Source organism: Xenopus tropicalis, chromosome 2 (assembly GCF_000004195.4).
Source record: "Xenopus tropicalis strain Nigerian chromosome 2, UCB_Xtro_10.0, whole genome shotgun sequence".
NCBI classification, from domain to species: Eukaryota; Metazoa; Chordata; class Amphibia; order Anura; family Pipidae; genus Xenopus; species Xenopus tropicalis.
Genome location: NC_030678.2, coordinates 153,232,149 through 153,245,224, shown reverse-complemented (window position 1 = coordinate 153,245,224; position 13,076 = coordinate 153,232,149). Strand labels below are relative to the sequence as shown.

The 13,076-nt window shown below is 39.2% G+C and overlaps 1 protein-coding gene across 8 annotated transcripts in view; it reads left to right on the top strand.

The window, feature by feature from the left end:
• Nucleotides 1-13,076, top strand: part of fry (FRY microtubule binding protein) — a 214,357-nt gene that overhangs the window by 170,408 nt on the left and 30,873 nt on the right. For all 8 annotated transcript variants that reach the window (XM_031897245.1, XM_031897241.1, XM_031897243.1 and 5 more), the window contains 8 exons: nt 3,802-3,987; nt 4,887-5,085; nt 8,288-8,409; nt 9,091-9,278; nt 9,631-9,725; nt 10,477-11,084; nt 12,682-12,779; nt 12,866-13,036. In XM_031897245.1, coding sequence (XP_031753105.1) covers nt 3,802-3,987; nt 4,887-5,085; nt 8,288-8,409; nt 9,091-9,278; nt 9,631-9,725; nt 10,477-11,084; nt 12,682-12,779; nt 12,866-13,036 — 1,667 coding nt within the window. The remainder of the gene's footprint in view (nt 1-3,801; nt 3,988-4,886; nt 5,086-8,287; nt 8,410-9,090; nt 9,279-9,630; nt 9,726-10,476; nt 11,085-12,681; nt 12,780-12,865; nt 13,037-13,076) is intronic.

The following is a 13,076-nucleotide window of genomic DNA, read 5'->3' as shown; positions in this document are numbered from 1 at the left end:
ATATAAATGGCACATTATACTGTATATATACAATATAAATGGCACAACATACTGTATATATAAAATATAAATGGCACAATATACTGTATATATAGAATATAAATGTCACAATATACTGTATATATAGAATATAAACGTCATTCTATACTGTATATATAGAATATAAATGTCACACTATACTGTATATATAGAATATCAATGGCACACTATACTGTATATACAGAATATAAATGGCACAATATACTGTATATATAGAATATAAATGGCACAATATACTGTATATATAGAATATAAATGTCACACTATACTGTATATAAAGAATATAAAAAAAAGATGTGTTTTGTGCGCAAGCGCACTTTCTCATATGCAAGAAACAGGTAAGTTACATAGCATTTAAATAGCATTAAGTTAATGATACACATCACATGTTAATTATAATATGTTAATGATACAAAACCCTCCCAATTTTAAATCAAAGGAAAATAAACCAAAGAAGGAACGGTCACCAATGGGGAACCAAAACATAAATTTTTATACATAACAACTTATATCAAAACCTGAATTTAGACCATTGGGGTGGTGTGTGCCCAAAATAAAAATCCATTTGACTTCCAAACGTAGCAGTCTACGTAATGTTTTGTGTTTTTGAATTCTTAAGCTTTTTGTTCATCAGCTCTCCAGTTTGGAATTTCAGCAGCTGTCTGGTTGCTAGGGTGCAGTTAATCCAAGCAGTCAGACAGTGGCTTGATTGAGAGATGGGAATATGAAGAGATGGGGGACTTAATAAAATTATAAGTAATAAAAAGTAGCAACAGCAAATATAATTGTAGCCTTACCGAATCAGTGACCCCCATTTGTGCCAAAAGCCTTGTAGTGATTCTAACACTAAAAAACTAATCTTCAAAATATTAATGTACATTAAAAATTCCCTGTAAGTCATTTTGATTGATTCAGGTCATTGTTACTTGAAGTCCCTAAACCTGACTATTTTGCCAACCTGACTGTCCCTTCTCAGCCTGTCAGTTATAGCTTCTAATGCTAACGGCCTCCTGCTGCACAAATATGGCCGCCCCCTCATAGAGGGACATGGGGGATCAGATAGGTAATGTAACAGCATTGGGCAAATACTTTTATGGCAAAATTATAAATTGCCTGGAAAGACAATGTTATAGTAGATTTAAAAATGGGTTTAATTTCTGGTGTCATCAGAACAAGAGGAACAAGTATATATATGGAGAAATTGCTTTTATCACATGGACTTTATGGGTGGGGTGGCTGTCTAACCAATTCTTTTAAAACTGGGAGAAAAAAGTAAAGAGATTAGCAAATGTAAACTTCAGGAGTTGTTGTTAGAAGATAATCTGTCCTTAATGCTTGGAAATCATTAAGCAGCGCACTGGTGCGTTGTACATTTATATGACTGACATAGTAAGAGTGCCAAATAGTCTTATTTTAGGGATAAAGATTAAGTTCACCCTTTCTGTCCTCCTGGTTCATTGGCTTAGCTTGTGTGCCCTGGAACATATCCATGAGCATACCTGGGGAGATACTGTTTCTGTATATGTTGGAATATATGAAGAATACTATTTAGCATATATATATATATATATATATATATATATATATATAAATTTATTTATAGCAAAAAACCTTAGTGCTTCTGGTGTTGGAGGACAAAATGCTTGCTGCCCTTATTGAGTGGGTGATTATTACCCAAAACTGTAGTGGCATTAATGAAGGTCAATTGCCTGCATTGTGACCTGCCTCTCCTCCCATTTAAAGGGGAATTCAGTGTAAAAATAAACTGGGTAAATAGATAGGTGGTGCAAAATAAAAAAATGTTTTCAATATAGTTAGTTAGCCAAAAATGTTATCTATGAAAGCTGGAGTGAGCAGATGTATAACTTAATAGCCAGAACTCTCCTTCCTCCTTTCAACTCTCTAACCTGTTACTCTCTTGTCTCTTTAAGGGCCCTCTGTCAACTATTCACACAAGTACCTGTTAGAAATAGTGGCAATCACATTACCCAATAGTCCGAATTGTCTTTTTAGTCATTAGAGTGTATAGGGGATTGTGGGCTAAAATGGTAGTATTTTTGTTCGCTGTAAAGTTCAGACCATATTGTTAGTGTTAGCGTAAATATTCTCCTAGATTGTGTTATGGACAGTGGAGAAGGATATTAGTTACCAACGGATGTTGGGTAGACTAAACCTCCATTATTCTCCACCTATGATTATGAACTACCAATTCTAATCATTTCACCTGTATCTACAGAGGCAAAACTGGAAATGTACTCCTTCCGATATCACTTTATACCTACCAGAGCACTTTCAAAAAGCTTGTTAGACATCCCTGTGGCCATGTTTAAGTTAACATAAATGCTGATTACTTTTACTGGCTACAGCCACATTAGGCCCCTGCGCTCTTATTAGCCTACCCCTGTGCCTGCGTCCGGCCAACGCAGTGGAGCAGATTTTGGCACCAATGTGCATACTCGCACATTTTGGAACTGAAATCTGCTCTGAGTACAGGCACAGGGGTAGGTTGATCGGAGCATAGGGTCAGTTTCTGTTTTATCTACAGGCCGTGAATCAGCCTGATATGGCCGTAGGCTTACCCATATAAATGTAGTAGTCTCTGCCTGCACTATTCACAAGCTCTGTTACCAATTGCCAAATGTTAGAATTATTTCTGCTGCTTCATAAAGGAAATCAGCGAAAAAGAGAAATAATTTCTATGTTTGGCTGGGAATAAAAACCTAAATATATTACTTTCCCTGGACTGTAATTTGTGGTTTGTTGGTGGATAAACCTTTGAGCATTGTGTTGGCCAAGGTTTCTCTGTTCCCATAAGGATAATTTTAGAAACCTAATGTTAATGGTATTCTCAGCTGCTTTTTCACGCACCATGTCAGGCTATTCAGGCTTCTCGTTTTTATAAACTACAGACCTACAGATCTTAGCTAGTCAGATGGGTATCTAGCAATTGGATGCAGGGTGGCACTAACAGTGAGGTGCATAGTCAGTAGGATCTGTGGTTTTCGGATAATTTGTTAGGTAACCGGTATAGTGGGTTTCACAGTTTGAAAGCAAATATATAAAGGTTGTATTTTCTTCACAATAATTAGCAGTGGCCATGTTTTCTACCCACAGTTCCAGCATCATTGAGGACGCAAATGGACAATTTTGTTGACACAATTGCACTGAGCCGTGATTCACTAAAATGGGTGCAACTGCATATGCATTCAGTTGCAAATAGAGTGAATGATAAAAGCTACAATATTGAGCTGTATAAACTGTAGCAAAAAGGGAATGTTGTGCTCAAGCCCAGACTGGCAATCTGTGGATTCTGGCAAATGCCAGAGGGGCTGCTGTAAGATGCCCTAGTCAGTCACTATTTATTGGGCTGGTGGGGGGGGGTCTGTTTGGGCTTCTGTGTACTGGGTATGCAAAGAGTCTGTTTGAATCCCAGTCCAGGCCTGGTTGCCACTAAATTTTAAACTAACCTACGGCAGGTAAAAAAGCGCAAGTTGCCCACTACACTAGCAGACTTGAATGAGCATTCTAGAGACTCCCCTGATTTTCTGTTGGACAAAGGCATTTTCTTTGACAACTGAAATACTCCGATAAACACAATTTTGTTCCTTTTAAACACACCACATATGTCCCAGTTTTTCATGTTATTTGATAAATATCCTGCTCTCTGACTGGATGTGGTATCACACACAGAATGTTGTCACTGTCCAAGGAACCATATTCTTCTCAAACCAATCAAACCTTATTGTCATACTTTTCCACTAGGTCTTGACCATTACCGTCCGGAGGTGTTTGAGCACAGCAGAAGGCTCCTTCTCCATCTTCTGATTTCCCTGTCTTGCAATAGCAATTTCTCTTCAGTTGCCTCGCTTCTCCTACAGGCCAGAGAGGTGAATGAAGCCAAAACGCTTACCATTCAGTCATCCTGCCAGTCGGAGTTTCCTTATACAGGTAAGGCCAGTAGTTCTCTGGTCTGTGTCAGTATTTAGAGCTCTCCGTTTTCTCTCTATGCATTGCTCTCAATATTTTGTAACTTAGAGCATCATAGAGATGATTAGATAAAGAGATATATATATGTACATAGGTCAGTATTTACATACATAGTTTTGGAAGAAATAGATACAGATACATAAATATAGGTAGATAAAGTAGACAACATAGAAGAATCATCATGATAGTGCAGGAGATGTCTTTGAATTCCCAACTAGTTATAACAAACTAGCAGGAGGGCCCTGGCATTGCAGCCCCTACAACAGATGCTGGGAGCTGCAGCACAACAGCTTAGGGCTGCAGGTTAGTATATACAGGTATATATACTGATGTATATACAGGTATGGGATCTGTTATCTGGAAACCCGTTATCCAGAAAGGCCATTTCCCATTGACCCCATTTTAATCACATTATTCTATTTTTTAATGTTTTTTCCTTTTTCCCTGTAGTAATAAAACTAAACTAACTAAGATATAATTAATCCTAATTGGAGGCAAAACTATTCCATTTGTATTATTTAATGATTTTTTTTAATAGACTTAAGATGTAGAGATCCAAATTACAGAAAGACCCCTTATTTGGAAAACCCCAGGTCCTGAGCATTCTGGATAACAGGTCCCATACCTGTACTAATATAAATAGATTATTTTTCATTTCCGTCCTTGCCAGACGATCTGGTTAGCAGGGATGCGCCCCTTGTGTCCTTCCAGCTGTTATTAATGTTGATGCTGCAAGTTGTAGTTCACTGACAGCTGGAAGGTTGCAAGTTGTGTATAACGTACATAACACAGAAGATTTATCTGGTACATGTGGATGGGTTATCATTGCATTCCTATATTATCTCTCTGGCGGTTTGCAGGTGGCTATGACTTTCTGCGGGAGTATCAGTCTTCTCCTGTGCCAGACTCCGGCCTGAGCTCCAGCTCAACCTCCTCCAGTATCAGTCTGGGGGGAAGCAGCGGAAACCTCCCCCAGATCACTCAGGAGATTGATAATGTGGACACCTCAGCAGAGACGGATGAAAAAGCCAGAAAGCTCATTGAGTTCCTGACCACCAGGTAAGCAGCTGGCAAGCTTAGAGTCTGGTTATCTCAGCAGCCCACTGATGAAATGTCTCTCTTTGCCTCGTGTTTGGGTTTTGCAACACAGTGCACTTTGGTGCCAATATCCTGAATGCTCTTGGGAATCAGACATCCACGTCTTTTGGCTTCTGTTTAACTCTAATAACGCACAAGAACTTGCTGTGCCTGGAAAATTGTTTGTACTACATGAAGACTCACATCTTGTTTTAGCTCCAGCTCTTTGCTAGAAACGGTCACAGCTAAACACAACTTTACATGGGATGCAGGGAGAAATAAAAAGTTTAAGCTGCTCAATACTCTAACCAGTGGCCATCTACATGCTTCTGAACTACAGTTTGTAGCAGATGTGCTTACCAAAGGATTTTGCCAATTGCAGTTCAACCACAAGTAGAGCCAGTAAAGGGTTACTTATTGGGATGTATTCAACAGACCAATATAAGGGCAAGGTTTCAAGATCATTTACTCCCTTTATATATTTACAAAGCATCTGTTTATGGGGGGGGTGGGGCGTAAACTAAATACATACTTTGAACCTTGTCCCGCTGTCAGTGGTTGTGGGTGCCGGTCAGACCTGTGCTTCACTGTACCCATTTCCCAATTTGTGCAAATGGGGAAGCCCCAGTAAACTGATGGTGCAAAGGGGCCCTGTATATACCACCTGCCCCCCTATACCATGCTTAAGTCAGTTGTGTCCAAAACTGGTGTACCATTAGACCTGGAGCAGGGACTAGCAGAGCATTGTCCACAAACAGGTCCATTATCCTTCTCCATGGTGTTAGTCATCATTTAGATATACAGGTACCTATTATCCAGAATGATTGGGACCTGAGAATTTCCAGATAAGATCTTTCTGTAATTTGGATCGCTATATCTTAAGTCTACTAGAAAATCATTTAAACATTAATAAAATCCAATAGGATTGTTTATCATCATAGTAAGCCTATGATGGTCTTCCTGTAATTCGGAATGTTCTGGGTAACAGGTTTCCGGTTAACAGATCCCATACCTGTGTAATATAATGACCATGGTCAACTAAATATAGATCCCTTATCATTAGTATGCTGCAATTTCCTATGTGCGTGTCTTAGCTAATAAGAAAAAAGTGTTGGAAAGTGCTCGTAAATATTTGTAATTGTAGTAAGAGAGCCAGTAATAATGAGAGCGGTTCAGCTTCATTGCAGCAGGGTGAGAGGTGCCATTTCAATGAATCATAGGTGAGATATGGAAAGAAGCGGGCATGTTTTGTCATATCTGTGCACTAATTGGTTGGTGTGCTAGCAGTGCAGGAATGGTTGGGTGCGCTACAGCTTAACATTCCAGCTGTGCATACTCTTACAGTCATGTCATGATAAGGCGTTCCTAAACCTGGCATTTTTGCAATTATTTTAATGTACAGAAATTTTTTTTTCATGTTTTCCACTGTCACAAAGCCTTCCTTCTTTCAGAAAAAACTGAACCTTCTTTATAAAGTTATGGATTTGGATGTTTGTAATGTGAAAATAGTTTTTATAATTGTTTCTCTGGCCTTTGCACTGCAGTGTACTGTACTGCAATAAGATCTCTTTTTGAATGGAGACATTCATTTGGACATGTACAACAGTGCCATCTACTGATGGGAACGAATTTTGGGAAATAAGTGCATAAAGGAGAAATAAAACTGAACAAAAAGTTAGACTCTACAGGGCCGATTCACTAAAGATCTATAACACTTATCACTCACTTTTTTGCGCTAAAAAGCATGCGATAAATAAGTACCGATTCATCAACGTTATTTCGCATGCATTATCACTCATATCGCATGCGTTAAAAAGTGCGTTGCCGTAATTATCGCATAGAAATAATACTAACGCATGATTCACAAACACATATAAAGCACTAAACGAGTAAAATGTGGCGATAATTACTGTGAAACTTAGCGCCTCCCAGGAGTAGGCGTTACTGAACAAAATTGCAGCTAGTGATTGTCTGTGGTGACAAGATGGAGTTTGCAGTCAGATTTTTTCAAGTATGTGATGCATGCTTGTGTTTTCAGGGAAATGGTAATTTTTAGAAAAGTAGTTTTCAGAAAGTAACTGCCATGTGCGTAATAGTGTGCGCTAATATCGCGAGCAGTGAAAAATATCGCACGCGGCGGAAATTATTGCACATGCGTTAAAGTAAAACCGCTCATTGCCAGATAAATAACGCAAAGAACATCGCTTCTTAATTATGACAAGTGTCCTTTTAGTGAATTGATCGTTAACTCTACATGAGCTTCCGTACCAGCCCAAGGCAACCACAGCCCTTCAGCAGGGAAGATCTGTGCCCCCAAAGATGCCCCCAGTAGCCCCCCATCTTCTTTTCTGCTGATTCACTGCACATGCTCTGTGCTGCTGTCACTTACCTGAGCTTAGGGTCCCACTCACACTATATACTGTACAGATACAGGATCCATTATCTGGAAACCCGTTATCCAGAAAGTTCAGAATTACGGTAAGGCCATATCCTATAGACTCCATTATAAACAAATCATTTTTAAGAAGTATTTCCTTTTTCTCTGTAATAATACTAATAGCATCTAATAGTATCTCTGTATAATATATACTAAGATATAATTAATCCTTATTGGAGGCAAAACAATCCTATTGGGTCTATTTAATGTTTAAATTATTTTTTTTAGAAGACTTAAGGTATAGAGTTCCAAATTATGCAAAGGTCCCTTATCCAGAAAACCCCAGGTCCAGAGCATTCTGTGTAACAGGTCTCATACCTGTATATATACCTGTGAATTCTGCAACATAGTTGAATCATAGTTCCCACTTAAGCATCAGTTTCATGTATGACAAAAGTTGGCCTAACAAGATCCAAACTAGCGGATGTTTTGTAATTCTTTTTCACATTTGGGTTGTTGTATCTTTCTTTCAGATTTTCAGATATAAATGGTTTATTAGTGCGCTTTCTCAACCTAACTTTCTTCCCACTAAACAATGCTGTGTGTGTCTGTAATGCATGGTAACGTGATGCCTCTTGCTGGAATCAGCCAATGAGAGCAGGGAAAACCCGTCCGTGACTCGCATCATGAGTTGGATTTAGCCAGAAACAAAGTGTGGTTGGGCAACTCTCAGAAAATAGTTAAAAATTCTAAAAATGTAATAAAGACTAGTAATTTCAGTCTTCAAAATATGTTCACTCTTTTTAGAGCTTTTGGGCCACTTTGGTGCCACGAAGACATCACGCCCAAGAATCAGAATTCCAGGAGCGCTGACCAGCTGACTAACTTCCTGCGTCACGTTGTGTCCGTATTTAAGGATTCCAAGTCAGGTAACTCCCTTTTGCGTGGTCAGATGTAGCATAAGTTTTCTCTCTTTCTGGGCTGGCATATCCTCTATCTTACTTTATTCTGCTTTGCCTTAATCTACAATGGCTTAAAATTAATTTCAGTTACAAAAGGATCCAGGTCAATGGGGAACGCCACCCAAAAACTGCAAAAGCAGCACTCCACCCACTGCCCATATTATCTGTAATTGCATGAGCCCTGGACTAAGGCACCAAAGTGCATATATATTCTGTGTGCATTTTGATGTCTGTATCCCAGGGCTTAAAGGCCAGTGTGTGCCTCACAATATATATTATCACCAAAATACATATTTTGTATGTATATCCCAGAGCTCAAAGGCAGTGCTGGGCTAAGTAACTAATGTGCACAAGGCAAGCTGCCCTCAATTCCCTGCCGAATCCAAGAGAGTGCATGCGTGGGGGTTAGATAAGAAAGCCAGGCCCCCTTGCACTCGTTATGCTGGCATCCATTGATCTCCTGATCCTGAACTAGGGGTATGAAGACAGAAGAGGTGCATGTCTAGCACTCCCCACTGTTGTGCACTAGGAATTTCCCTTTTCTGCCTTCTCCTAGTTCTGGCTCTGCTGAAAGGCCATTCTGCAGTACTAGAGCAACAATATATAAAATGAGATTTGTAAAAATATTTGTATTGTATCCTTTCCCAGGTTTCCATTTGGAACAGCATCTGAGTGAAGTGGCCCTACAGACCGCTCTGGCCAGCTCCTCTAGACATTACGCGGGGCGCTCTTTCCAGATTCTTAGGGCCCTAAAGCAGCCTCTGTCTGCCCACGCCTTATCTGACCTTCTCTCCAGATTGGTGGAGGTTATAGGAGAATATGGTGATGAAATACAGGTACTTTCTGACCCTGATTTGCCTGCATTTACTTTACTTTTTTTTAAGTTTAAGTTTTTTAGGGCATGCTTGAATACAATTCAACAATTGCTGCAGTATATATTTTCAGTAAGTGCCCCACCCCAAGTCATTTTAACACAGAATCATATGTGGCTCCAAATACAGGAACCCTAACCAGCATTAACCCTATATATCCCCTTCCCTGTTTACATAGTTCTTCTTTTGGATATGCCATACAGGCATCACTTTTATTGGCTACCAGCCAGTACTCACCACCATTTTTATTGCTAATAAATGTTTATTGAATGATATTGTTTTCTGCATCATATTCATTGACTTTGTTATTGTCTAGGGCTATGTAATGGAAGTGCTCCTGACATTGGAAGCGGCAGTTGATAATTTAGCTGACTGCTTAAAGAACAGTGACCTCTTGGCTGTGCTATCCCGGTAATTTTGATAGATTTTACTTATAGTATTGATAAAGTGCCTACATATTACATATATAGGTATGGGATCTGTTATCCAGAAACCTGTTACCAAGAAAGCAAAAGATTATGGGAAGGCCATACCCAATAGACCTCATTTTTATTAAATAATGAAAATTAAATAAAAATGTTTTTCTCTGTAATAAAAAAAAACAGTAGCTTGTACTTGATCCCAACTAAGATATAATTAATCTTTATTTTGGGCAAAACAATCCTACTGAGTTTAATTAATGTTTTAATGATTTTTTTAGTAGACATAAGGTATAGAAATCTAAATTACGTAAAGACCTCTTATCTTGAAACCTTAATTCCCAAGCAGGTCCCATACCTTTATACAATTTATTGTAAGCAGTGCAGAACCTTGGTGGAGATGGGAAGAATTAGGTGCATTGACATCTGGAAGCCATTCCCAGGTTTTTTCTAACTTGCAGGTGACCATTCAAATTTAATTGCTGATTGGTTGCTATAGGCAACATCACCAGTGATGTTGGCTTACACACTATTATAAATATGCCCCCGTTTCTATAGTGGTAAGTATTCTCTTGTCTGTGTAAGGCGCATAGCTTTGTCATCTTGACAGCTCTACCTAGTCATCACCCACCCGTGTATATTCTCCTGTACCCCAGTGATAAATAGTAGGGCTCTTAAAACACTAGTGTTCCTTATTATATTTTGTATTATCTTGTTACAAAACTCTTGTCTTTTGTTCCTAGATCATCATCTCCAGATTTAAACTCAAGCAACAAATTTACAGCAAACCGAAAAAGTACTGGGCAACTAAATGTAAATACGGGGATGGTCGGCGGCAGTACAGCGACAGCGGAACGCAGTAGGCACCAGAGAAGCTTCTCTGTTCCTAAAAAGTTTGGGGCAGGGGATAAATCTTCGGATCCTCCACGAAGTGCCACATTAGATCGGATTCAGGCTTGTACTCAGCAGGGGTTCTCTCCCAAAACCAGAAGCAGCTCATCTCTCAAAGACAGCCTTTCAGATCCATCTCACATAAACAACCCTGCTAATTTGTTGGCCACCATATTTTGGGTTGCTGTGGCCTTAATGGAATCTGATTTTGAGTTTGAGTATTTGATGGCACTGAGGCTTCTCAACAAGCTTTTGTCTCATTTGCCTTTGGACAAATCTGAGAACAGGGAAAAGCTTGAGAAACTGCAGACTCAACTCAAGTGGACAGATTTTTCTGGACTGCAACAGCTCCTGCTTAAAGGCTTCACTTCTCTCACGACAACTGAATTAACCCTCCACCTGTTCAGTATGTTGACTCCAGTGTCCCGAGTATCCATGGTGGATTCATCTCAAGTCATAGGTAACTCCATCCACATCTGATGTCAATGCATTAAACAGTAAGAGATGTCAAGAGCCGATATCTTCATTAGTTTCCAGTTGTAAACAACACATTTAAAGAGGTGGTTCACCTTTAAGTTAATTTTAAGTGTGTTATAGAATGGCCAATCCCAAGCGACTTTACAATTGGTCTTCATGATTTATTTTATATAGTTTTTAAATGATGTGCCTTCTTCTGACTCTTTCCAAGTTTTCAAATGGGGGTCACTGACCAAAAACTATTGCTCTGTGAGGCTACAATTTTATTCTTTATTACTTATCTTTCTATTCAGGTTCTCAACTATAAATATCCCAGTGTCTTATTTAACCCACTCCCTGGATGCTAAGGTAAATTGAGCCCTAGCAACCAGATAAGTGATGAAATTCAAACTGGAGGGTTGCTCAGCAAAAAGTAAAATCATTATAAAACCGCAAATAATAAAAAATAAAGACCAAATGCAAATTATCTCAGAATATTACTCTCTGCATTGTACTAAAAGTTAACTGAAAGGTCAACAATGCCTTTAAAGCTCTCCTGCTTTTTTAATGGCATAATGGTGTATATTGTGATCACAGCCATTCCCTGTTGGTCATTGTACATACTGTGTATTAAACATGCCTATGGCTGGCAGAGGGCCTGTGTTATGTGCAGCCAGTCAGTTTTGGTGATAAACCCAAGCAGGGCTGGATTCAGAGTACAAAATAAAACTAGAAAATAATAAAGCCTCTACCTATTTATTAGATGAAGAGAGAATATAAAAAGCTGTTCTGCTGCCCTGTTTTCTTGCACACTCCAGTGTCCTATATCAGCTGGGCACATTTTAATTGTCATTGAATCAGGCTGGATTTTTAAGCAATTACGTAGGGGCCCGACTGTAATATTCGTACAAAGGTTTGTGTGAGGGGTGTAATACAGGGTTGCCTAGGGGCTCCCAGATACACCTGTGACTTACTGAAGCATTAAAATATGTCAGTCTTTAGGTCAAGGAATGGCAGTGCCCAATGTATTTGTGTCCCCAGTAATGTATAAGATTTGTTTTAGTGCTAATGACTGCTCCCACTTCCTAACAACACACCAAACTGCCAGGAAATAGGTGTCCCTCATGGGCCATCTGTTTTTTCTTCATTTCATATTCTCCATTGTAAACACAGTGTTAGGCCCAGTGACATAACTGGAAGTTCTTAGAATAGTAGCAAAATATTCTTAAAATTATTTTTTAAAATTATTCTGCCTGCTGCTCGTTCCATAAACCATGAGGGATATAATGTGCTTTGCACTTATAGAGCAACTGAACATCCATCAGTTCCACTATGTCTGTTATTAATCTGGGCCTGTGGTCTCTGTTGTTACTCACATGAGTAGACCCCATACTTACAGAAGTTTCAGAGCAGAAGAACAGAGATAAACGTAAACATAAAAGAAAAAAAAAATAATAATTTTAAAAAAATCGAGAACGTTAGCAACGCATTTTTCTCCATTTTGTCAAATGCTCCAACTTTGTGCAATGACATCAGTGGGAAATAATTTATTGGTAACGATACAATCCCTGATTATACTGTGCATTTTCTTCCCATTTTAGGGTTCCCCCTGAATATCTTGTGTTTGTTGCCCCATCTGATTCATCACTTCGATAATCCAAATCCTTTCTGTAAGGAAATAGCTGAGCGCATTGCGCAGGTAATGTCACTTTCGCTCACCTCTAGTCTGTTCCTTTCTCCCCAGCAGAGCCAGTCACCATTATAACATTCTCTGATCCCCACTAGGTTTGCCTGGAGGAAAAAAATGCAAAGCTCTCCAACCTGGCACATGTGATGACCCTCTATAAAACTCACAGTTACACCAGAGACTGCGCAACATGGGTGAACGTGGTGTGCCGCTACCTGCACGAAGCCTTCGCTGGCATTACCATTAATATGGTGACCTACTTAGCTGAGGTAACATTGCAGTATCATTGTTAGTGCCCATTGTGGAATT